Source organism: Pleurodeles waltl, chromosome 6, assembly GCF_031143425.1.
Source record: "Pleurodeles waltl isolate 20211129_DDA chromosome 6, aPleWal1.hap1.20221129, whole genome shotgun sequence".
Taxonomy (NCBI): domain Eukaryota; kingdom Metazoa; phylum Chordata; class Amphibia; order Caudata; family Salamandridae; genus Pleurodeles; species Pleurodeles waltl.
In genome coordinates, this window is record NC_090445.1 from 134486393 (window position 1) to 134512927 (window position 26535).

Here is a 26535-nt window from a genome sequence, read left to right on the forward strand (position 1 = left end):
ACCGATACCAACCACAGAATAACCACCTTGAACCTTGTCTCCACTGTGGACACCACCTCCACCATATCTATCCATTCGATAGCCCCCACAGACCCCTGCCCACACCACATCTTCAATATCGGAAACCAAAGGACTGTGCAGGAGGTCAACATCTCCATCACCACTGCAACCTTCCCCGATGCTTGGAAACATGCCAAAGTCAAACCACTACTCAAAAACCCACTGTAGACCCCAGAGTACTCAAAAACTACTGGACAATCTCCCTACCCCCTTTCCCAACTAAGGTACTGGAAAAAATCATCAACATCCAACTCATGACCTACCTGGAGCAGAACTAGCCACTCAATGCCTAATTGCAGCCACAGATGACATCTGTACCCTCCTCAACTGCAGAGAAACAGGGGCCTTGATCCTCCTTGACCTCTTGGCAGCCTTCAATACCATATCCCACTAGATGCTGATCAAAAGACTACCACATAGTCATCCAAAGGGACACACTCAGATGGATTACCGCCTTCCTCACCAGAGGATTCACTTACCTCCTGTCATCTCTGAACCAAAAAACATGACCTGCGGGACTCCCCCAAAATATCATCTCTCAGCCCCACGCTTTTTAACGCATATATGACCCCATTAGCCAATATTGTCAGGTCCCACAGTCTCACCATAATCTTTGCAGACAACACCCAACTCATCCTCTCAGTTGCGGACAACCCCACCACCATAACCAGCTTCCACAGAAGCATGATAAGCGTCACGGACTGTAGGAAAGAAAACTCCCTTGACTCTGCCGTGCCCCTTCGTTTGCTGCCCCACAGTGGGTGTGGTTAGCGCTGTCCCTTCTAGGGTCATCTGTGCGTCGGCCTGGTGGTAGCACGGAAGCAAACAGAAACATGGAAATGTCACACATAGTTAAACTTGTAATTTGGCAGCTCCTACATTTTATTGTCTCATACAGCTGTAAGTTTAACAAAGGCCCTGCTGCCCCTGTGTTGGGGGGCTGGGAGCCAAGCTCCAGGAAGCACCCTCAGCACAGTGCCCGGGACTTAGAAGTCCGGAAGAAGCCCCTCCGTGCAAAAAGGAGGGGGGGGGGGGGGGGCGCGTTTCGTTACTCCACTGGTTCTACTGATTTTCATATGTAACACTGGCTCTGTTTCTACAGTTAAATTCAAAAGACTAGGAAAGAGGCAATTGTGATAAAGTCATACATACAATTTGAATTTTCTTTCCCGCCAGCAAACACAGACTAAGGTCCGCCCATTCGGTTACGTTACGCCCAAGGAGGCGGCCCAAAAGAATGGCTGAAAACTCTCTTTACAATCGAACCAGTCTCTTTATAAGCAGCGATAAAATGTACCGTTGCTTTAGGGGTCAGAAATGGCCTTCCACTAAGATACTAGGTCTGATTGAATCAGGGGATTTCCAAATTGGCGGGAAAGAAAGCCACAGCGATGTATTTTAAGGACTGACTGCGCAAGACAGGAGCTATAAAAAATATGCGAGGTCGGGACATTCGCAACCTGGGTACTTCAAATAATGGCTTCTTGCCTGGCCCTGCCATGGTCGCTACGAGTGCGGGCATTCTATTGGATATTAATCGTGAGCATGCGTAGTGCGCTGATGTGCTCAGCAGCCATATAGCCGTAGCGGTTATCGGAAAGGCTGCAGCTGTCAACAGGAGGCGTCACCAGCAAGGCTAGGATTAACGTCGGGTTTGCCAATCAGAGGCTAGAGACATTTAGCCGTCAAAGGGCTATGCAACCAATCAGACGGGTAGGCTGTTTCTTCCCTAGTCACCCTATCGGGTGATGCCCAAAGTCTCCCGCGCTGGCACTGCAGCCAATAAGCAGCTCTGGGTTCACTTGGCGCGCGCGATTTGTGTGAGAGATTTTGGCGCTAGAGGAGCAACCTGGGCAGTCTGTGTGGCGCGAGCTAAGCAGAAAGGAGTTAGTTGTGGAGTCAAGACACTCGACCAGTGCTCGCAGCAATTTTGAGGTGAGTGTTAGCTGTTCCCCTGCCTCGGATGTTCTGTTTTGCAGTGGTCCGGGGCGCAGTTGGGGTGTAGACAATTTCCCATGATTATTTACACGACAGGTTGGTTTCGGTGTAGCGGTGTTATTTTGCATGGCTTTCCGTTACATCAGAACACCAACATGTTTGTGCTTTCTCTCTGTAAAGTTCGAGTTGAGGGAACATTTGCATTGCTTTCGGACAGTTTTTTTAATCACTTGCCTGTTCTGAAAATCAACACGAGGATGGTCGGTGGGGGGGATGGGTTGGAAGGGGAGTTGCAAAAAGTCAATCATTGTAACGCCGCCTATGTTGTAATGGAAATAGTTACTGAGTGTTTTAGGGATATACCCCCCCCCCCCGTGTAAAACGCTGTCCCAAATTCGATACGGGATGCTAATTTAATCCACTGCCCCATTTGGTAAGCATAGCCGTGAATGCAACCTGGGATCACACTGCTACGCCTTCCCACGCGAAAGCTCTGGCGGGGGTGGTGTTTATCTGCTATTTAAGATTAGAAGTTTGGTTTGGTGGTCGCTGCAACTACACCCTGGTTTCCTGTCACGTGAATGGAGGTAACGCGGAGCGAGGAGAGGGGTTGCAGAGGTGTATGTTTAAACGGAACGTATGTACGCTTACGTGAGCATTTTTTTTCTTCTGCACTTGTTGAAAGTTGTATATGTGGCGACCCTTACGTTACCTGCTGTACGGGGGCTCTTACATATCTGCTTCTTGAATGCAATGGTTCTTTACCACACGAAGTATTCTTTAGCAATAGGTAAGACTTGTCATTGCCTTCTGCTTATTGTGAAAGGTGTGTGAATTTGCCGTACTCTTGGACGATCTTTGACTGAACACTTACTACCTGATGAGTGCTGTATATGAGAGGTGCTCACTCATCCAGGCCTAGTTCTAGGACGTGCTATTATTTTTCTCTGACTACCCCCGTTTTCCCACCTGATTAGATCGTCTACCTCTGTGGTCTCTTTTGTTTGTCAGTTTCCCGATAGTGTTTCTGACCTCGCCAGTGGAAGGTGTATATAGCTTGATATTGTCCCGGCACGCCCAGTGTATGGTTGTGACAGCTAGCTGATCGTGAGGTGTATTTGAAGGACTACTGAGTCTTTGTGGGCAGTGACAGTTCAAAGGGATGAAAGCTTCTCAATATATTTCACTCGGTGTCTTTTCTTTTCTTCCTGTAGATCTGAACTGCCATGCCCAGCACCAGACTCCGTGGTGTCAGTGATGACATCAACCCACAGAAAACCATCAACTTTCCGAAGCGGAAGACCGGCAGGACCCAAATCAAGGCTCAGCAACCGAATGATGTTGCCAAAATTATAACTACGCCGCTTTCCCCACACTCGAAAGTGCTGCCCCTCAGTCCCCGCAAGCGCTTGGGTAAACTCTTAAACCCTCCTCCTTTTTTTTTTTTTTTTTTTTTTTTTTTTTTTTTTTTAGGTCAAACCTAGGTAGCGCTGTCTGCAAGACATGTTGTATTCTGTCTATGGGCATTGACCACACCCACTCTTGCCATTCGTTCTTTATTGTGATTTGCTTTACATGCTTCCTTTCTATTGGTGCATTTGTCTAAATGTCCTTCCTTTGTGTGCTTAATTCCCTCCCAGGCGATTTCTCTTAAGGACATGTATGTTTGCACTTCCTTCTGTTAGATCGTGTGATGGCCCCTCCTACCTTCTCCCTTCTTGTTTTAGTTTTGTCTTTAATCCCAGTCGTGCTCCTTTCCCCATGCGTCTCGGTGCCATGCTTCATGTTAAATATTATCTTCTGTTTTAATCAGAACTGCCCTGGTCGGTCAGGATGTCACTTACAATGCCAATAGGTCTTCAAACTGGGTGGTACCTAAACCCCCTGCACTTCCCTTGGGGGGGGGGGGGGGGGGGGCGGGGGGGGAAGAAACAGATGTGAACCGCTCTGTAATAAGCCATCACTAACATGTTTAGTAATTTATAATCAATCTGGGAGTACGTGTCCAAGGGGAAGGGACTACAAATACTCTTCAAAGCCCCCACCCAGCTTCTAATGATCACATGGTGGATACGTTCACACGCTAGTAAGGCCTACCTGACCAGATGCTTGGCATCATGCATTTGAGTCCATTTTTAAAACAGTAACATAACTGCAATGTTTAAATGAATACAAAAATTTGTAGCTATCGTGTCAAGAATTTTCAATTCTATTAAGGACACAGAGGCGAGGATTATGCTTCTCTTCCTTTACTGGTCAAAATACAGCAGCCAGAGTTAACAATAGTAAACTTAAAAAAACTACAAATCCCATAAACATACTAGTCCAGACTACCCAATCCCAGGCAATCCCCAGCTATAAGTCTCCATGACAACTGCTCCTCCTCTTTCTTTGCGATAGACGAATCACATTTCACTTCTTCACACTTGCCAATGAACACGTAGGCGAACTGGAAAAACACAACATATAAAAATCAATCTCAGACCGAAACTTCAATCTCCTTTGGAAACGGTACCTAAATGGAAAGAAATGCACTGTAATAATTTTTGGAAATGAATTAATCTCAAGGGAGGGAAAAACATGAATTAGAAAACACTTCATCACAAATTTGTATGTGAATAATCCAACATCAGACATTATAATTGTCAGTGAAATACGGGTGGGATAATCCTCGCCTCCGTGTCCTTAATAGAATTGAAAATTCTTTATGCGATCGCTAGAATTTTTTTTTTTTATTCTGTCAGGACCAGAGGCTTCGGATTATGCTAGTTTAAAGCTGATCCACCACATTAGATACAATGGGCTTATGATAAAATACTTTAAATGCATTATCTGAAGACCATTACCTCGAATTTTAGAAATCATTGGATGCTCACCAACAGGTTTACCATCCACATGGGGGTGTCCTGCCGAAATTGCAGATCTGAAATTATGAATCGTTCTGTAGGCAAGACAAAAAATTAGAGATCATGGAATTCTGGGCCCCCATGGGATCAATATCCCGTTCACTGCACCAACCCACCCATCTCTTCCAGTACCATTTTTCTAGTGCATAAGAAAGGAGGAGGTTTTCGCCTGGTGTTCAATCTGAAGGACTTCAATCATTGGATAGTCTACCACCATTTCAAGATGGAGGGTATCCATATGTTGAGGGATTTTCTTCAAGAGATAGATTGGTTAGTGTGGCTAGATCTCAGACACCTATCTTTCGGTCCCCGTTTTTTTCCCCTGCATCAGCGGTCCCTTCAGTTTCAGTGGAAACACCTATGGTACTAATTCAAGGTGCTCCCCTTTGGTCTATCTTGTATATAGTGGGCTACTTCAATGCAAGGGACCCATTCCGTTGACCTAGGGTGAATAATGTTCCCTGGGTCAAAAAGTAGATTCCCCTGGAGGGATCCCTCATCGAAAGCATAGGGTTTAGATTTTCTTTTCCGTTTGCCTAAGAACTTGGGTTCTGATATATCTGAATCTGAGTGAGTCGGAAGACTGAGACAGCTCCTTATGTGAACCTGAGGGAGTAAGAAGGTTATCAGAAGGAGGGAGAAGATCCGAGCTATATTCGTTATCATTTAACATGGCCGAGGCCATTTGGGAAAGGATCTCTCCTGAAGATAAAGGGCCCGTCGGTCCCATATTGGTAAACCCAGGGTCTCTGGTTTGAGATTCATTGAGGTCTGGTAAATTGTTTAAGCACTTTTATTAAAGCTTGATTAACCGAATCTTGAAAATGGTGCCCAAGGGCTTGCACCAATCTCTCCTCCATTTGCTCAGGAAAGGGACTTTCCACTTCCTCTTGGTAATATTCATCCTCCCCGGCAAAATAAGCCATGGCAGGTTACAAATTGAGTTCAAGGGGGGAGGCAACCCCAGCAGGTAAATTGATTCTTTGATATAATTAAAGTTTTGCACAAATGCAACCTTTTTATATTTATTTTATTCTATTTCTTAGGGCCCAAAATCATGTGGAGGGAGCACCTGCAGAGGCCGCCTAGGCGAGGCCTGAATGTTTATTCGCCCCGTCGGGCGTTCACCAGGGCAGAGAAATCTATTTTGTGCTCCGCACGCTGCTGAGACGGAGATTCCGGTGAAAATGAGAATCTCCGGCTCCGCGCATGCGCGGACCAAAAAAGAGCTTGGAAATAGAGAGCGGACTGCGCTCTCGGTGCAGCACTCGCTCGGTCTCTCTCGGAGACCGAGTAAACTAAGTTTTCCTCGGCCCCGTGAGCGCAGAGGATTAAAATAAACTGCGTCGCGGGCGGGAAGAACCTCTGTCAATGAAGCACGATCGGGAGGAAATTACAGTTCCCGAAGCGCGCAACTTGCAAAACGCTATAAATCAATCAGGAAGACACGAGTCACGTCTTCCGACAATCGAGTGCCGCTTGCCCTGCTCCCGCTCCACGGGTCCCAATAATACCATACAAACAATACATATATTGAATACCGTATATAGAAGAAAAGAGCAAACTCAACTTCGGCTGCGCAGCAGCAAAGAAAGAGGAGCGGTTGTCATGGAGACTCTTATAGCTGGGGATTGCCTGGGAATGGGCAGTCTGGACTACTGTTTATGGGATTTGTAGTTTTTTGAAGTTTACTATTAACTCTTTGGCTGCTATATTTTGACCAGTAAAGGAAGAGAAGCATAATCCGAAGCCTACGGTCCTGACATAGAATTTAAACATATTTAAACACTGCCAATTTAACAGTGTAATTGTGAACCGTTTGGCGGGGGGGCAATTAATAATAATAATAATATCTTTTTTCTGGGTTTGCATTTAAGTTTGACGCCCCCTTAACTCTAAGCTGTATGACATTCTGTTGCCAGTGGACTTCAACTGTAAATTAATTGACTTGGGTGAATATTGGCAGTGTTCGAGGGGTCATGTTGACTGTTTGACCATGATTTTAAAGCAAAAATAAAGTCATCACTGTGTAGGAAACATGTCTTGTCATTGGAAAGTCGTATTTACATGATGCAGGGCTGCTTTACTTAGAAACCATGAGCAGTACGTGAAGAAAAGAATTAGATGCGTGCATCTTGCTCGTGTATTTGTTTGAGTCTGCACGTGTGATCCAAATATTTAAGACCATTCCTGGGTGTTTGAGCCAAGCTTGTTATTGAGCAGGGCAACAAATAACACCTCTTCATAATTGTTCCAGGAGATGACAACCTGTGCAATATCCAGAATACCACGCACTGCTCGCCACCGAAACAAAACAAGAAGGAGAATGGCCTGCCATGCACCCCACTGTCCCCCAAAGGGCGTAGGCTGATGTTTGATGAGAATCAGGCAGCAGGCAATTTGTCACCAGTGAGAAAAGGACCGGACACGACTGCCCTTTCCCCACTTCGGAAGGGGCAGGAGACACCCAGCAGCTCTAAACAGATTCTGCGCCCAGAGGGGTCATCCGTCTGCACTAAACTGTTCAAGCAAGACAGTAAGTACAGGGGCATGCTATCACCAGTTAAGATGCAAGTCTTTTTCTTTTGCTGCACCAGCAGATTTCTAGTGGCTTTGTAGGGCACGTCTGATGTCTTGTTTTTGTGTGCAGGCACATGTTACCAGCAGGCGAAGCAGGCTTTCAGCACAGCTGTACCTGACCGGCTGCTCGCCAGGGAGAAGGAGACTGATGCGATTCAGCACTTTCTAAAAGAGCACATCTGCGGTGCAAAACCTGGCAGCCTCTACATTTCCGGGCCCCCTGGTACAGGAAAGACTGCCTGCTTCAGAAGAATTTTGCAGGATTCAAAGGTATGTGTAACAAAGAACATGACTTTTCACACATTTTTGTGCCACAGGTGCTCATTGAAAGGTGGGAGTGGGTCCATAGATTGATCAAGGGTTTGTGTTGAGTCATTACCTACTTCCCTCTTACTTTTATTTTCAGCCCTGAAAAGTCCCAGGCCTGTACACCACAACGGCATGAACATGTTGGTTGATGATTGCTCCTTGTGAAACATACAAGGAAAAGAAAAAAAGCAAATAAATAAGCTACTGATATGATTCTTTTCTGTCTGTTGATAATTTGTCTATTATTGTATTTGCAACAAAAACAAATGGTAAACCTCTAAACATAAACCCTTGATGGATCTGTGGAATTGAGCACAGCAGCTATAGCAGAAAACATTTTATCAAGCCACTCTTGTTAACCCTGAGGAGCAGTAGGTCCAGCCCTCTCGCCCGAGCTGACTCTCCCATTAGTTCAACTATCTATTCTTGAGGAACCTATATTAGAGCACACCACAATCTTTAGGGGCTTAAAAGGTTCTCATGGCTTCTTGTAGGGTGCCCGCTTATCACTTTGAAGGTTTGCGACTTAGAGGTGCTGTTGGATACTTGTTTTCTATACAGCTTAAAGAAAACACACTTCCAAAACGCCTGCTGCCTAGCTCTGTGAAGTTTCTTTTCCTCACCACCTCTGAGACTCCTGCAGTTGCTTTTGTGCACTATATGCTTCTAAGTTGTGGCAACACCACTTCCAAAGGACAGCTGTGAAGTGTCAACTGTGAAACCAAACCTTCGACCTGGCCGATATTTTGTTTGTGACCAAAAACAAACATTCAAAGATGCAAGAGTCTAGAATTGTACAACCTGCCATAACTGACCAAACAAGATCTGGCAAACATACCTGCATGGATATTGAAACAAGCCACGACCAGTATAACAACGGCGATAGCTGCATGCACGTTGCGCCAAGGAGATTCCTGGCTTCCATTGGTGAGCCCACTGTGGTATAACTCTCTTACCGTGGCAAAGAGCTGTCCCGATTATCAAGCGTGTCACCTTGGAGAGTTCAGCCTCCTTTAGACAATAGCACGGATTCTCTCTTGGGGAAAAGCCTCCTTTAGACAATAGCACGGATTCTCTTTTGGGGAAATCCTCAACATCGATGTAGTTACTCTATGGTAGCACTTGAATCCGATCAACATTGCTGTTGTTGTGGCCATAGGTTTTTGTTTTTGATGTTCTATTTGTGACTTGCAGTGAATACCTAAAATGGCTCCATTTTTATATTTTAAAAAAAAATCAAGAACGTAGTGAGCAAGTGACCTTGTTTCTTTTCTTGCAAACTTATTTGGGTCTCAGGTTTAATCCCCCCCAGTAAGGTGCTCAGTGTGCGCCCAGTCAGATAATATGAAAATGCATGATATTCTACATGGTTAAATGCTTTAACTTCTCACCGTCACGTTGCAAACGGAATGCCCAGCCCCTCCCTAATTTCTTTGTGTATGCCTAGACACCCACACATCATTCCCTATTGTCTCTACTGGCCATACTTGTATGACCTGCATAGCTGGCTGTCTACCAGCAGGTTCCACACCGGTCAATGCATCCACTCCTTCAAGGTGTTCACATCCTCCTTACACTTCGGTGCTTACTGTATAGGCCTGTTTGAATAAGGAGTATGTCGGTGACAAATTGGTTATTAGTCAAATTGTCAATGCTTGGTTTGTATCCTTTGTTAACTTCGCCTTCAGTCTGCGATAAAGGCCTCTTGTGATCTGTGCTTTTCTTGCAGAGCGAGCTAAAGGGATGCAAGACTGTCTTCATTAACTGCATGTCTCTGAGGAACTCGCAGGGTGTGTTCAGTGTGATAGCAGAAGGCCTGGTGGAGGACGGGAAGGAGGCGTTGTGTGGCAAAGACATTGTGCGTAAACTAGAGAAAAACTTGACAGCGAAAGGACCCATGGTGTAAGTCATTGTTTTATATCTCTACATCCGTTGTCTTGCAATTTCTGTGAGGTATTTATTTATTTGCGTGGCCTGTTCTTTCCCACCATCTGTTCCATTTTGGTGATCGCAGACTGGCTTTGTTTTTTTGTAGCGTCCATTAGTTTGGAGCTTTTTCAACTAGCATGGTGTCCCCGATGCAAGGGGAAAGCTGATACTTACAGCTGCAGTGTAGACAGTGGACTGACTAATACCTAAGTATTAGTATTGTACTGACCACTTACTCTGGGGTTCACCTTCAAGTTGGTACGAGTGCATGTATGCCACCACAAAATGGGACCAATCACAGATATTTGGTCATTGAATATGACTTATGCCACCGCAATATGTGACTAAAGTATGCAGTGTTTCTAATTGACCCATTTAGAATCCTAACAATTTCAAACCGCATAATCTGCAGACGTCTTGCTTATATATAAGCTGTTGTGCTTTAAGGGACGCTTATTTTTTTTTTTTCCTTTCTCTTCCCAGTTTGCTTGTCTTGGATGAGATGGATCAACTTGATAGCAAAGGCCAGGAAGTGCTGTACACTGTATTTGAGTGGCCCTGGCTATCTAACTCAAGACTTGTACTTGTTGGTAAGTGTGACCCTCTGGTGACTGCTGCGAAAATGTGACACCACAAACCTGTTTGACTCTTGCATATATATTTTTTTTGCTCCTGCCGTTCTGTTGGTGTTGTGCTGGTCAACTCACTTTGTGCTCGCCCACTCGTACCTCGTACGTATGTGACATTTATGTACCAGAAGCCTACCCAAAAGACAACCCTACTACCCCCCCCCCCCCCCCCCCCCCAAACCAAAACAAAATATACCAGGCGTGGAAATGCTACATTTCCAACGGTTGCCTATCTACCACTTTGCATGCAGAACTGCATACCTCGCTCTTTTATTATAGCTTCAATCTTGTGTGGACTTAATAACTGGAATTATCTCTCAACCTTCCTGTCCTCCAATGGAAGAGACTTTGTCATTGTGTATTTCTCAGTGGCTTGTTGGCTTCTGACCTTGCATTTCTCCTCCATAGTGCACATGTCTGATCATTGCTGTGTGTTTACCTCCTGTTAGACTTTTCATCCTTGGCGTGGTCTCCCTTAACTTTTTGCCTCTGTTCCCCAGGTTGTTGATGTGTGCTGGACTCTGATTTTATTGTCATTGTTACTCTGGGCACTTTACCACTGCTAACCAGTGCTAAAGTGCAAGTGCTCCTGTTTAAAATGTGTACGTAATTGGTTCTCCATGATTGGCATATTTGTTTTACTGTTAAGTCCCTCGTAAAGTGCACTAGAGGTGCCCAGGGCCTATAAATCAAATACTACTAGTGGGCCTGCAGCACTGGTTGTGCCACCCACATAAGTAGCTCTGTAATCATGTCTCAGACCTGCCACTGCAGTGTCTGTGTGTGTGTGTGTGTGTATTTTTACACTGTAAATTCGACTTGGCAAGTGTACCCACTTGCCAGGCCTAAACCTTCCCTTTTCTTACATATAAGGCACCCCTAAGGTAGGCCCTAGGTAGCCCCAAGGGCAGGGTGCAGTGTATGGATAAGGTAGGACATATAGTAATGTGGTTTATATGTCCTGACAGTGAAATACTGCTAAATTCGTTTTTCACTGTTGCAAGGACTGTCTCTCTCATAGGATAATATGGGGGCTACCTTTAAATATGATTAAAGCGTAGATTCCCCTAGAGAGTAGATGGACATGTGGAGTTTGGGGTCCCTGAACTCACAATTTAAAAAGATTGTGCGTTTGAAAATGCCACTTTTAGAAAGTGAGCATTTTCTTGCTTAAACCATTCTGTGACTCTGCCTTGTTTGTGGATTCCCTGTCTGGGTCAGTTTGACAGTTGGGTTGTTTTTCACCTCACCCCAGACAGTGACACAAAGGGAGCTGGGGTGTAACCTGCATTTCCTGATTAGCCATCTCTGCTAGGAGGGAGGGGTGGAGTGGTCACTCTCATCTGAAAGGACTGTGCCTGCTTCTAACAATGCCGGCTCCAACCCCCTGGTGTGTGTCTGAGGCCTTGCCTGGGCAAGGCAGGATTTCACAAGTAGGTGTGAGTCCCCTTTGAAGAAAGGTGACTTCAAAGACTAAAATGGGTATAAGAAGGGCACCCAAATCTACAGACTTTGGAAAACACTTCTGGAACCAAGAGGAACCTCTGCCTGGAGAAGAGCTGTTAGCTGAGGAAGTGCTGCCCTGCCTGTGACTGTGCTTTGTGGAGCTTTCCTGCAGTGCTGCTTCTGCCAGAGTAAGAGGGCAAAGACTGGACTTTGTGTGCCTTCCATCTTGAGAAGAAATCTCCAAGGGCTTGATCTAGAGCTTGCCTCCTGTTTTTGAAGTCTCAGGGACAGCAAAGACTTCTCTCTGCCAGCACCTGGAGTCTCTGGAGAGACTCCTACTCTGCCCTGTGGTGCCCATCCAGTTCCTGGGACCCTGAAAGGAGAAGCTGGCAGCCTAAAGACAAGAAAATCCACGCACAGAGCGCCGTGCGGGGAAAAGATCGACGCGAATCCGATCTGCGGCTGAAAAACGACGCGCCGCCAGCTCCGCAGCTGAGAAACGACGCTCGCAGGAAACGCGACCGAAGAATCGATGCACGGAGCAGGAGAAACGACGCGCAGCATCGCTGACGGAGGCTGGGAGATCGCAACCTGCGCGGCGGGATCTTCAACTCATCGTGCGGCTGGATTTTTGACTCGAGTACCGCCGTGCGGAGTTATTTTCGGCGCACACCCGCCCGTGCGGGGTTATTTTTGACGCACACCAGGTACATTTTCACTCTAGCAGCGCTAGTGTGTTTTTAAAACTACTTAAAGACTCTTTTTGATTTTTAATTATTAACTTGACTTGTGTATGGTGGATTTTTGTCGTTTTGGTCTTGTTTTGTTTAGATAAATATTTCCTATTTTTCTAAACCTGTGTTGTGTCATTTTGTAGTGTTTTCATTAAGTTGCTGTGTGTGTTGGTACAAATACTTTACACCTAGCACTCTGAGGTTAAGCCTACTGCTCTGCCAAGCTACCAAGGGGGTAAGCAGGGGTTAGCTGAGGGTGATTCTCTTTTACCCTGACTAGAGTGAGGGTCTTTGCTTGAACAGGGGGTAACCTGACTGTCAACCAAAGACCCCATTTCTAACATTGGTGATCAGGGTCGGGATTTGGACTTGTATTTGTACTTGACATACAGTGATTAAGTGTACACTACTGTTTTGAGTTCAGACCACTACGTGACCACATACTAGTAGTCTTGTGATTTTTGTTTTTCTCTATTTGGACTGTTTTTGCTCTGCATTCAGTTTCCTTTTTTCGCTGATCCGGTGATTGACTTTTCTGGAACTTCATTTGAGAACTTGCTTTTCTGCATTTGGAACTTTGCACTCTTTTAACCTTTTATCATGTCTCTACTTGGAGATGCACCAGTGGAAGCTGTTTTTGACCTGAAGCAATTGGATAGTTATAACAAGGCTCAGCTAAAGCAGTTTTGTAAAAATTTTGGTTGTCCCATTAAGAGCTCTTCCAAGAAGGATGAGCTGAAAAAGGCGCTGAGGGCCTGGGTGACAACCAGAAGCACTGGAGGGCACACTGAGGATGAGGAGGGAGAGCAATCAGTACATAATGGTATAGTGGGGGGGGGGGGGGGGCTGTTATTTCCAGGGAAAGAGTCTCTAGGGCAAGTAGCAGTGTATCCTCCAAGGGTCTGACACCTGAAGAGTTACAGGACAGACAGGCAGAAAGGGAGTACCAATTGGAGCAGAGAAGGCTAGCCCTTGAGGAGAAGAAGATAACAATGGCTCATGAGCTTAGCTTGAAAGAGAGAGATCATAGAAGCCAGTCCAGTAGAGATGGTGGCAGCAATCCTACAGTGCAGCCTGAGAGAAGGGTACACATCCCAAAAGACCTTGTGAGGGATTATAAGAGGGAGGATGATATCTACTTGTGGTTCAAGGGTTATGATTCAGCTCTCCACATGAACCTGGTCCCTGAAGCTCATTGGGGGGCAGCCCTGTGGAAGCATTTTGAGGCAGAGGGGAGGGACACACTGACAGCCTTAGGGGATGCTCAGGATCTCACCTACCCTGTCATGAAGGAGGCCTTACTTACCAGGTATGGTCTCACCCCTGAGCAGTACAAGGAGAAGTTTAGATCCTACAAGAGAAAGGAATCCCAAACATGGTTGGAATGTGTTGATTCTTTTTGCAGGTCACTGGATGGTTGGGTGAAGGGCAGTAAGGTAAACGCGTATGAGGGGCTTTACAATTTAATTGCTTGGGAGCACTTGTACAGTTTGTTTTCCAGAGCTGCGCCAGCACCTCATTGACAGCAAGCTGACTGACCCCAGGAAGCATGCACAGGAAGCGGACCGCTGGGAAGCACCAGGGTCCAAAAGAGGTATGGGGGAGACCACGCCAAGGGTGGGCAGGGTCCCTCTCAGAAGAAAGGGGGGGTAAGGGCAAACAGGGGGAGTTCTCTAAAGGGCCCCAAACTGATTCCCAGGCTAAGGATTCCCAACCCCCCAGTGAAAAGAAGCCATGGTTGTCCAAAGGGAAGCCAGTGGCAGGTGGTCCCCCACGTAAGTGCTATGCATGTGACCAGGTGGGTCATGTGAGGGGGGACCCCAAATGTCCCAGAAGTACACCGGCACCCACTGGTGCACCGTCCCAGGGTTTGGCCAGTGTAGCGCTTGGGGAGGAGTTGGTTTCAGGTGGGTGGGAACCGGCAGAAATGACCCTTGTCTCACTAGGGGACAGTGAGATGGTCCAGAGAAACCTAGTGCCTGATAACACTAAGAAGTACAGGCAATGGGTGACCATCAATGGACAGAGGGTAGAGGCTCTGAGAGACACAGGAGCCAGTGTGACTACAGTGAGGAGTCACCTGGTGTCTGAAGAGCAGATTGATCCCCGGGTACTTCACCAAGTAGTTGCGGTAGACAACTCTGAGCGCCTCTGCAGAGTGGCGCAGGTTCCCTTTGAATGGGAGGGGGGGGGGGGTTTCAGGTTCCTGGAAAGTAGCTGTGAGTCCAACCATGCCTGTTTGTTTGCTAGGTAACGACCTGGAGGATTCCCCTTGGAAGGAGGTGGAACACAGGTCTCACTTGGAGATGTTGGGTCTGCCTGGGTGGGTATGCGTATCCACCCGGTCTATGGCAGCCAATCAGGGTAGTCAAGAGCCCCTGGAGCCTGAAACAGTGGCCCAGGGGACCGCCAAGAAGAGGAAGGGCCGGGGGCGCGGGAAACCGGTCCGGGAGGAGGCAGAGCCTGAGGGTGATGCCCCGGAGCCTACAGGGGAACAGGTGGCTGAACAGGGGGAGGTCCCTGAGCTGTCACAGTGGCAGCAGGAAGGGGGACCCACCAGGGAAGCATTCTGCACAGCGCAGGAGTGCCCTACTCTTGAGGGGCCGCGGCAGCAGGCTGCAGCCCAGGCGGCTGGCGAGGCGCCAGGTACTCACCTGATTTACTGGGAGGATGGCCTCCTGTATAGTGAGCCTAAGGTTCCTGAGCCTGGGTCAGCTCGTATGCTGGTGGTACCCCAGTGCTTCAGGGCCTTCCTACTGGGTTTGGCTCATGATGTGCCTTTTGCAGGACATCTAGGGCAGGACAAGACCTATAAGAGGCTTGTCTCCCACTTTTACTGGCCCTTGATGCACAAGCAGTCAGCTGCTTATTGTAGGTCTTGTCAGACTTGTCAGGCAAGTGGCAAGAGTGGGGGGAAATGCAAAGCTCCCCTCCAACCTTTACCTGTCGTCAGTACTCCCTTTGAAAGGGTAGGAATTGACATTGTGGGGCCTCTGGATCCCAAGACAGCCATGGGCAACAGGTTCATCCTGGTGGACCATGCCACGCGGTACCCAGAAGCCATTCCTCCAAGGACGGTCAATGCCCCCGTGGTGGGACGTGCCTTGATGGGGGTTTTTACCCGCATGGGGTTCCCCAAGGAGGTGGTATCTGATAGAGGTACAAACTTCATATCCACTTATATGAAGTCTCTGTGGAAGGTGTGTGGGGTAACCTACAAGTTCACCACCCCTTACCACCCCCAAAGTAATGGTCTGGTTGAGAGATTCAACCGCACCTTGAAAGGCATGATTCAGGGCCTGTCGGAGCCCTTGAGGCGTAAGTTGGACGTTCTCTTGCCATGCCTTCTGTTCGCTTACAGGGAGGTGCCTCAAAAGGGACTTGGCTTTAGCCCCTTTGAGCTCATCTATGGCCACCCTGTGAGGGCACCGCTTAGTCTGGTGAAGGAGGCTTTGGAGAAAGCTCCTAGTAAACCACCCCAGGATGTATTTAGCTACATGCTGGCACTAAGAAACCAGACTGCCCGCTTCAGGAGTCTCGCTCAGGAGAACCTGGAAGCAAGCCAGGAGGATATGAAACGGTGGTACGACCAGAATGCCACTCTGGTTGAGTTTCAGCCTGGACAAAAAGTGTGGGTCATGGCACCAGTGGAGCCTAGGGCTCTCCAAGATAAGTGGACTGGGCCTTTTGAGGTGGTGGAAAGAAAGAGCGAGGTCACCTATCTGGTAGACTTGCAATCCCCCAGGAACCCTTTGAGGGTCCTCCATGTCAACCGCCTCAAACCACACTTTGAGCGAACTGAGCTATCCATGCTCCTAGCAACAGATGACGGGGTGGAGGAAGAGAGTGAGCCTCTTCCTGACCTCCTGTCTGCAGGAGAGAAAGATGGGTCTGTGGAGGGAGTGATCCTCTCCCCCTCCCTGACTGAGGAACAGCAGAGGGACTGTCGCCACGTGCTGGGACAGTTCGCCTCGCTGTTTTCCCTGATCACAGGAGTCACACACATGATGTGGACACTGGGGACAGTACACCTGTTAAACATAAGGTTTACAGGGTGACTGACAGGGTCAGGGCTTGCATTAAGGAGGAAGTCTCCAAAATGCTAACCCTAGGGGTTATTGAGCACTCCAGCAGTCCTTGGGCCAGCCCCGTGGTCTTGGTCCCAAAGGCTGCTGCTCCTGGTGCCACTCCAGAACTTAGGTTCTGTGTGGACTACCGGGGTCTCAATGCGGTCAGCAAGACTGACGCACACCCCATCCCCCGAGCTGATGAGCTCATTGATCGGTTAGGAGCTGCCAAGTACCTCAGTACGTTTGATTTAACATCTGGGTACTGGCAGATTGCCTTAACTGAGGGGGCAAAGGAGAGGTCAGCATTCTCTACCCCAGATGGGCACTTCCACTTCAATGTGATGCCCTTTGGGATGAAGAACGCCCCTGCCACCTTTCAGAGGTTGGTCAACCAGGTGTTGGCAGGACTGGATGAGTTCAGTGCCGCCTACCTGGATGACATTGCTGTGTTTAGTTCCACATGGGAGGAACACCTGCAACACCTCTGGAGAGTGTTCGAGGCCCTGCAGAAGGCAGGCCTCACTATTAAGGTAAGCAAGTGCCAAATAGGGCAGGGTTCTGTGGTGTACTTAGGACACCAGGTGGGGAGTGGCCAGGTGGCACCCCTACAGCCTAAGATTGATACAATTCTGGCTTGGGAGCCTCCCAAGACCCAGACTGAAGTGAGAGCCTTTTTAGGTCTCACAGGATATTACCGGAGGTTTGTTAAGGGATATGGTACCATTGTTACCCCCTTAACTGAGTTGACTTCCAAGAAGCAACCCAAGGAAGTGATCTGGACAGAGGCTTGCCAGAACGCTTTTGATGCCCTGAAGGCTGCCATGTGCACAGCACCTGTGCTGCAGGCACCTGACTACTCCAAGGAGTTTGTTGTGCAAACAGACGCGTCAGAGCATGGTATTGGAGCAGTACTCTCACAGCTTAATGAAGAGGGCCTAGATCAACCCGTAGCCTTCATTAGCAGGAGGTTACTACCCAGGGAACGTAGGTGGAGTGCCATAGAACGCGAAGCGTTTGCTGTGGTCTGGGCACTGAAGAAGCTAAGACCCTACTTGTTTGGGACTCACTTCCGAGTTCAGACCGACCACAGGCCCCTCAGATGGTTAATGCAGATGAGGGGTGAGAATCCAAAACTGTTGAGGTGGTCCATTTCCCTACAGGGGATGGACTTTACGGTGGAACATCGTCCTGGTACAGAGCACGCCAATGCTGATGGTCTGTCCAGGTTCTTCCGCCTTAGTGATGAGAACTCCCATGAGGTTGGGTAGTTGCTCCCCACTTTTAGCTGGGGGGGACACGTGTTTAGACTTTTCATCCTTGGCGTGGTCTCCCTTAACTTTTTGTCTCTGTTCCCCAGGTTGTTGATGTGTGCTGGACTCTGATTTTATTGTTATTGTTACTCTGGGCACTTTACCACTGCTAACCAGTGCTAAAGTGCAAGTGCTCCTGTTTAAAATGTGTACGTAATTGGTTCTCCATGATTGGCATATTTGTTTTACTGTTAAGTCCCTCGTAAAGTGCACTAGAGGTGCCCAGGGCCTGTAAATCAAATACTACTAGTGGGCCTGCAGCACTGGTTGTGCCACCCACATAAGTAGCTCTGTAATCATGTCTCAGACCTGCCACTGCAGTGTCTGTGTGTGTGTGTGTGTGTGTGTGTATTTTTACACTGTAAATTCGATTTGGCAAGTGTACCCACTTGCCAGGCCTAAACCTTCCCTTTTCTTACATGTAAGGCACCCCTAAGGTAGGCCCTAGGTAGCCCCAAGGGCAGGGTGCAGTGTATGGATAAGGTAGGACATATAGTAATGTGGTTTATATGTCCTGACAGTGAAATACTGCTAAATTCGTTTTTCACTGTTGCAAGGACTGTCTCTCTCATAGGATAATATGGGGGCTACCTTTAAATATGATTAAAGCGTAGATTCCCCTAGAGAGTAGATGGACATGTGGAGTTTGGGGTCCCTGAACTCACAATTTAAAAATACATCTTTTAGTAAAGTTGATTTTAAGATTGTGCGTTTGAAAATGCCACTTTTAGAAAGTGAGCATTTTCTTGCTTAAACCATTCTGTGACTCTGCCTTGTTTGTGGATTCCCTGTCTGGGTCAGTTTGACAGTTGGATTGTTTTTCACCTCACCCCAGACAGTGACACAAAGGGAGCTGGGGTGTAACCTGCATTTCCTGATTAGCCATCTCTGCTAGGAGGGAGGGGTGGAGTGGTCACTCATCTGAAAGGACTGTGCCTGCTTCTAACAATGCCGGCTCCAACCCCCTGGTGTGTGTCTGAGGCCTTGCCTGGGCAAGGCAGGATTTCACAAGTAGGTGTGAGTCCCCTTTGAAGAAAGGTGACTTCAAAGACTAAAATGGGTATAAGAAGGGCACCCAAATCTACAGACTTTGGAAAACACTTCTGGAACCAAGAGGAACCTCTGCCTGGAGAAGAGCTGTTAGCTGAGGAAGAAGTGCTGCCCTGCCTGTGACTGTGCTTTGTGGAGCTTTCCTGCAGTGCTGCTTCTGCCAGAGTAAGAGGGCAAAGACTGGACTTTGTGTGCCTTCCATCTTGAGAAGAAATCTCCAAGGGCTTGATCTAGAGCTTGCCTCCTGTTTTTGAAGTCTCAGGGACAGCAAAGACTTCTCTCTGCCAGCACCTGGAGTCTCTGGAGAGACTCCTACTCTGCCCTGTGGTGCCCATCCAGTTCCTGGGACCCTGAAAGGAGAAGCTGGCAGCCTAAAGACAAGAAAATCCACACACAGAGCGCCGTGCGGGGAAAAGATCGACACGAATCCGATCTGCGGCTGAAAAACGACGCGCCGCCAGCTCCGCAGCTGAGAAACGACGCTCGCAGGAAATGCGACCGAAGAATCGACGCACGGAGCAGGAGAAACGACACGCAGCATCGCTGACGGAGGCTGGGAGATCGCAACCTGCGCGGCGGGATCTTCAACTCATCGTGTGGCTGGATTTTTGACTCTAGTACCGCCATGCGTAGTTATTTTCGGCGCACGCCCGCCCGTGCGGGGTTATTTTTGACGCACACCAGGTACATTTTCACTCTAGCAGAGCTAGTGTGTTTTTAAAACTACTTAAAGACTCTTTTTGATTTTTAATTATTAACTTGACTTGTGTATGGTGGATTTTTGTCGTTTTGGTCTTGTTTTGTTTAGATAAATATTTCCTATTTTTCTAAACCTGTGTTGTGTCATTTTGTAGTGTTTTCATTAAGTTGCTGTGTGTGTTGGTACAAATACTTTACACCTAGCACTCTGAGGTTAAGCCTACTGCTCTGCCAAGCTACCAAGGCGGTAAGCAGGGGTTAGCTGAGGGTGATTCTCTTTTACCCTGACTAGAGTGAGGGTCTTTGCTTGAACAGGGGGTAACCTGACTGTCAACCAAAGACCCCATTTCTAACACCTCCCACGCCCTGAACTTCTAAATGAGTGAGGCACCGTTCACGTGCTCTCGATCAATCTGGTTTTTGCACGAATGTATGATGTTTGTTAAAGAGCTTGTTACTATGGGTTACGGCTGGGGGAGGGGGGCAGAAAGAGAGAAGTGCCTAAAGGCAAAACAATTGAGCTCGCTTGGTGTGCAGTAGCTTAGAACAGCTGGGTGTAAAGTGGAAATGCATTAAATGTGATTGTGCTTTTACTTGTTCGTCCTTCCATCAGTCGAGATCACTGTGGGTGCTGGGTATTAAAGCGTCCCATAAACACCTACCATCTTGTAAAGTGGTTGAGCTGAGTCGGGAGATCCTCCATGACTTCCTCGCCTGTAGCATCTTTGTATAGAATGACTCGTGCATGGGGTACATGCATCTTCCACAATAAGTAGAATTGGTGTACAGTTTCATTACATTTGTCAATCTTATAAGTCAGCAATCTCATTTTACCACATCCTAGAGCCATTTGCTAATGAGCTGGAGGAAGTGATTGCTTTTCTCTGATGCTCCATGGTGAGTAGATTAATGAAGCTTGCCTAGTGTGGGGTTATCTTAAACGTATGTGGCTTTGCTTGCACAGAATGGTTTCTGATCTCAAGTGCAACCTGCATAAATCCTGTGGTTTTGTAATTAAAGTGCACTTTTCCCTGGTAAATGGCAAAAAATTATTATTTTTTTCCCCTTTAGGAATTGCTAACGCCTTAGATCTCACAGACCGCATTCTCCCCAGGCTTCAGGCACGACCGAAGTGTAAACCAAAGCTGCTTAATTTCTCACCTTACACAAAAGATCAGATCGCTACCATTTTACAAGAGAGGCTGAAGCAGGTAAGGCTTTTCGTTTTGATTGGGGGAGGAGTGGTGGGGGCTGTGCCTTCCTTTCTCTCAACTCTCGCTGGGGCTGTCTTCCTCTAAGACCAACCTGGATTCTCCAAATTGTGTTTTAAGGTGTCCGGTGAGCAGGTGCTCGACAATGCTGCCATTCAGTTTTGCGCCAGGAAAGTGTCAGCTGTCTCGGGGGATGCTCGCAAAGCGCTGGACGTGTGCAGGTAATCCACAGCGCTGACTTTGCTTTGTTAATTATTCATCACGTTTTAACCGAATGTGTTTTTAGGAGCCTGTGATGTGTGTTTTTGAAGCTTGCTTTCCACTGGGGAACACTGCTTTCTCCCCAAGTTAAAGGCAGTTAAATTATCAGTCCATTACCTGCTGCGTAAATACAAGCGCATCCTGCTGCGATTAACAATTTACTTTAATTACATTTGTACTAAAGGTAATTTGCTTTTCCGTTGGATCTACCCCCGGGGCTTTACCCGTATTCAGTACCCTACTTTTGGTGGCATTAAAATCCGAGCTAAATTCTGCAGGTTTCGGATCCTGAAAACTTTAATCTTGTGACAATTTGTCAATTTCATAATGTGATTAATTCTTAAATTCTGGCCGTGAACAGTCCAATAATTTTATTCTCAGATGTGACGGCCTATTTGTAGCCGAAGGGCCGAGTAGACATTTGCTCTCATCTGATTTTTAATTAATTTGTTTAGTTTGAGGTTTTTTTTTGTGTATCTCACTTCCCCCTTTTTTTTTTTTTTCCCCCGTGCTAGGAGAGCAGTTGAAATCGTCGAGTCGGATGTCCGAAGCCAGACGCTCCTGAAACCTCTCGCTGAATGTAAGTGTTCTCTCATGGCTCTGTTATTCCCCCACTTCCTAACGCTGAAGTGAGGAAACGTGGTGGTTTCCTTTACTCCTTCCTGCTCGGCTTTGCCAGTGGTGTGTTCCAACACTAGCTGCGCAGCCATCTCATGGGATGGTGAATAACATTTGGCATCACGCGCTGGGGCCTGTGAACTATAAACAAAGTCACACCCAAGCGGTGTTCTCGGAGCCTTAATGGTTATTGCCGATGACTTGCTTGGACCTACTCCAAAGGAAGAGGTCGCTTAAGGGCTCTTTGCTAGTCCATGGTATTGTAGGGGCTTCTCCTTTGCACCTGCATCCCTATAAATGGGAAACAGATCCTCGTTTTGGGAACAGCCGAGTCTGCAGTGCGAAATGTATCTGCTTCAGCCAAACTTTTACCCTGATTCGTTGTGTACTGAGCAGCTGTCAAGCGGGAATGCAAAGGGAGACAATGACCATCTGTCTTGCACAGTAGTACTATTTCCGTTCAGCCTCAGTGGCGCAGTTCATGCCCACAGCTTTAATGGTGGAAGTGAACTGGTTTTGTTTCTGACTTCTCAAATCGTCATGAACCTTTCTGGTACTGATTTACTATTGTGAGGAAGATAAGCATTTATCACTCTGGCTGGCCTTCTGTGCATTCTTCATAAGTTTGCAAATGACTTTACGTACTGCATAACCTCTTACATGATTTCAAAACAACTAGAGTCTTGATTAAGCATGTCTCTACTGTGAGGAGCGGCGAACCTTTAACTCACGGCACAGAAGAATGCACAAGATAATAAAACAAACCTGTAGCATCCAGACAGTTGCTGCTCTTAACATCTACCACACCACCAGCGACAGCTTTCACACGGTTGTCACACTACGGTTTGCTGTATGTAATCTACTTAGAGAGAACTTTACATGTGGCATATAATTACCTTGTGTGGGACATATGTAAGTACAGAAAAAATACTGTGGCAGCATAAACACCCAATGCACTTGGTGGTGTGGTAGATGTTAACACCAGCAACTGTCTTGGATGCTACAGGTTATTTTATCTTGTGCATTCTTCTGTGCTGGTGAGTTAAAGGTTCGCTGACACTCCTAAGTGGAACTTAAGAGCCCACCAGTCGTCCTAGGGCAGTCTTTGTGCCTGGCACATTGTCCTCCAAAGAAACGAGTCCTAGACTGTCTGTGTGAAGACCAAGCTTCAATTTACTTCAGCAGCCTCTTGTATGACCAAGAGGGTATGCTGATGCAACGGGCACAGAAAGCTTTGGTGCCTGAAAGATACCTGATTGGTGATAGGTTACATTGGAACTCCTGGATGACTCATCGGGGAAGTCAACTGGATGTCTATGGGATGTGACAATTGTTTTAAAGTGATATCGTAGTGATAAAGAGCAACTTGTAACTCAACCTTGTGCTGTCCTGGATCCTCGCAGTCATTTTTACTCTGTTCCTGCTTATTTTATTACTTTTAGGCAAATCGCCGACAAAGGAAGTGCCTTTGTCTCATGTTCCTAAACGAGTTAGTCTTCCCCACATCTCTCGTGTGATCTCTGATGTCTACGGTGACCGAATGACCTCTGGTAACTCGGGGGGTGCTGATGATTCCTTCCCACTGCAACAGAAGCTCCTCGTCTGCTCCCTGTTAATGATGACCCGACAGGCCAAAGTGAAGGAGGTGACTTTGGGAAAGGTAAGCAACCACGTGTGTGATGTGCAGTGATTGTGTAAATAACAAGTCTTATCTTATGGTCTTGTATGGATGTTCTTTCTTTGACTGACGGTACATTCCAGTAAGGTTTAGCAAGTGCTTAATTTCCACTGTTGAGAATCTGGATTTATTGTCATCCTCAGAATTTGTGGTCTTAATTTTTTACTCTGGGTCATGGGAGAAAGACAGGAAGACAGTAACCGATTGGGAGGCTGCAGAAGTGAGCTAGACAAAAATCATACGGGGTGAAAGCCATGAGACCAATATACTAGATATGCTTGGCTCTTGAAAACCCCGACGTTCAGCATCACTGTAATATATGGTAAACAGATGTGCATAGGTTAATACGTTCTTTATTACTACAGTTGTGTGTGAAAGGGCAGACTTGTGGGTGGTGAGGACTAAAGGGGATCATGTTGCGCCTTCCTTCATTAAACAATGGGAATACGCAGAATGCATATAGTTCTTGACGTACTGTATTTTTTTCATGCTCCAGAAGTTATAAACCAAGGTGTTTAATCCTAAACCAGACCATAAGGGATCAAATATGTACAGCTACATAAAATGAGTCGATCGATCATGTGATTATGCCTCAGGTTGCTTTCTTTAATCATACTTTGATGTATGATGTGCAAAATTATTTAGAAATTCTACACCAATAGCACACATTGAATGTGCCCCTTTACTTGTGTATGACGAGACTGTTCTATTGTTGGTAAACGGAGATGGAATAGTTTTGAATTATTTAAGGTTTAAATCGGCCATGTGAAAATGGTCGTGCTAGAGGGTTTGGGGCGGGTGGTGGAGGCTGTGGAATAAACTAAAACTAGCTGTACAGTACTTAAAGTCACGGTGGCACACTTGACCTGCATTTCTTGTCCCTTTAATAATAATTACTATTTGTGTTCTTATTAGTTGCATGAAGAATACACAAAGGTCTGTCGGAAGCAGCAGGTGCCAGCAGTAGGACAGTCTGAATGCTTGTCGCTTTCCAGTCTGTTGGAGTCCCGGGGTATTCTGGGATTGAAGAAATCGAAAGAAGCCAGACTCACCAAGGTACTCCATGCTTATTTATTTTTAGAGTTTGTCCAACGTCTAATTACATTTGCTTCCTGGTTTGACTTGCACATAATTAGGCCAGCCGAGTAATGCGAGTGGAGAAAACGAGAAAAGTGTGGTTTAATTGCGACCTAGGGCTCATGAATTTTAATTACTGGGTAATGTTCTAGAATAAAAAGTCTCTCTGGAGTCTGATTCCAAGTCTCTCCAAACAAATGTGGCTTGCACCATACTGTTCTGTCAAGTTAACTGTTCTCATTAATTATAGAAACCGCTATAAACGTCGCTGTTTTGGCCCCGTGTAACATGACGGAAGGATCACATTGTTTAAAAACTAATTCCCTTCCAAAGTACATCCGTAGTTCACATAGACTAGTTGTTGGGGTTGGAATTCTCTTTCGGTTGTCTACTGGCTCCTGAAACTAGGTGATTTAAGTGAGCTAGAGTTGCAATATTGCTAAATGGCTTGTGGGTGTTTTTTTGTTTCTTGTAAACTTTTTTTGTGCATACAAAAAGGGATTTCTATGCAGTAACACATCTGTGCTTCTGCGTTTGTTTAGCACAGCAGGCAAACGAGGGATAGTCCAACTTGTGTTAATTTTAACTGTCGTGACCATAGTGCAAGTTACATCGATAACCACCTTCTGGTCTTCCCTTTTTGCACTCAGGCTTTGAATACTATAGAAAGAGTGCACCTGTGAACTTTACTTTGTCTCCTTAAGATGTTCTCCACGCTTGTGTGCTTGAAGATCAACCACTGTTCTTGTTTTTCAACAGATTTGCCTAAAAATAGAAGAGAAAGACGTTGAACACGCACTGAAAGACAAAGCTTTGATTGGAAATATTCTACATAGAGGACTTTCATAATCGTATGGAAGTCACTACATAAGTGGACTTTTTATTTTTGTTGGCACATTTTAAGAGACTACTGCCTTAAGTGGTGTTGGAGTAGGTTTATCTCTGCATGAGAGAGCAGTTTGTAGGCTAGGTAAATTGCTTCTCAATTTAAACTTTGAGGCAAAAATTGTCCATTGAGTTACATTGAACATTTTGGCCTAAACGTTTGTCCTTATCTTGTAATTCACATGGTGTCCGCTTTTGAGGATTCACTCTACAGAGGAGATGGACAAGATGGAAATCAAACTATAGTTCTGAAAATATGCATAATTGTCATGGATTTAATTTTTTACATGTTGTTTTTATCCCTACCAAATCCATGACTATTCTTGCTGAGCTGTTTTGGGGAAATGATAAAAATTATTAGATGTTCGATGTTCCCCTGCTAATTTGTACCTTAATTTTGCAATCTTAGAATAAGACGCATTGTTTCCCTGGAGAGGTAGTGTTGCGGTAAACCATGTTTTTAATTGTTACTAGAAGGTACAATCTTAATTGGTTACTTTGGACCGGTTAAAGCGTGTTTATTGTATAGGTTTGTGGAGTTCAAGAGTTATGAGCCTACCTCGAACATGATTTAAGTAACAAAATGACATGAGTTTTTATAGAACCGGGCATTCTTATCCAATCTTAAACTCTTAACGAAATCGGATCTGTTATTTGGAGAGCTGCCTTGCTATTGGACACTTTGTTTTAATTCGATGCAAAACCAGTGAATATTTTTCAGAGTACATTAGTCCTTATGGGATTTGTATTTCAACATGTTTTTGTATTTGCTATTTCAACTTGGCAGATGTATTTTTTTTGGTATCTTAAAGATACTCTTTTCTCAAATCTAGAAGGGTATGTTTATTTTACTCTGACATATATGGAATTATTTGTACTGTTTTGATCAATTCTTTTAAATAAATATTTTAAATTTGCTTTGTGGTAAATAGAAAAATAAGAATTTATTGAATCTTCTTGACCGTTTTTCAGCTTTGTAATATTTTGCACGTTTTTCTTTTGTAGGATTCTAATTAAGTGTTGCTGGTCTCCTAACTATCCATGTAGCCTTTTCATTGAAGGCACTTGGATGTGTTTGTTGTACCAACAGATAATTTTGTTAAATGATATCCAAAACAGGGTCTTGGATTTTAGTGTTGCCGCAA

At 46.1% G+C, this 26535-nt stretch overlaps 1 protein-coding gene across 2 annotated transcripts; it reads left to right on the forward strand.

Moving 5' to 3' along the window:
• The first annotated feature begins 1631 nt into the window (after positions 1-1631).
• On the forward strand, positions 1632-26307 carry CDC6 (cell division cycle 6). 2 transcript variants are annotated; one of them, XM_069237583.1, is made up of 12 exons: positions 1632-1773; positions 3213-3411; positions 7162-7440; positions 7555-7754; positions 9523-9695; positions 10206-10312; positions 20732-20871; positions 20992-21092; positions 21648-21712; positions 23193-23410; positions 24344-24484; positions 25265-26307. In XM_069237583.1, exons 2-12 carry the CDS (start codon positions 3225-3227, stop codon positions 25352-25354), a joined length of 1701 nt encoding a protein of 566 aa, XP_069093684.1. In that variant the 5' UTR covers positions 1632-1773; positions 3213-3224; the 3' UTR covers positions 25355-26307. The 2 variants fall into 2 exon arrangements, with proteins under 2 accessions (XP_069093684.1, XP_069093683.1); XM_069237582.1 differs by lacking the exon at positions 1632-1773 and adding an exon at positions 1862-1995.
• The last annotated feature ends 228 nt before the right edge of the window (positions 26308-26535 follow it).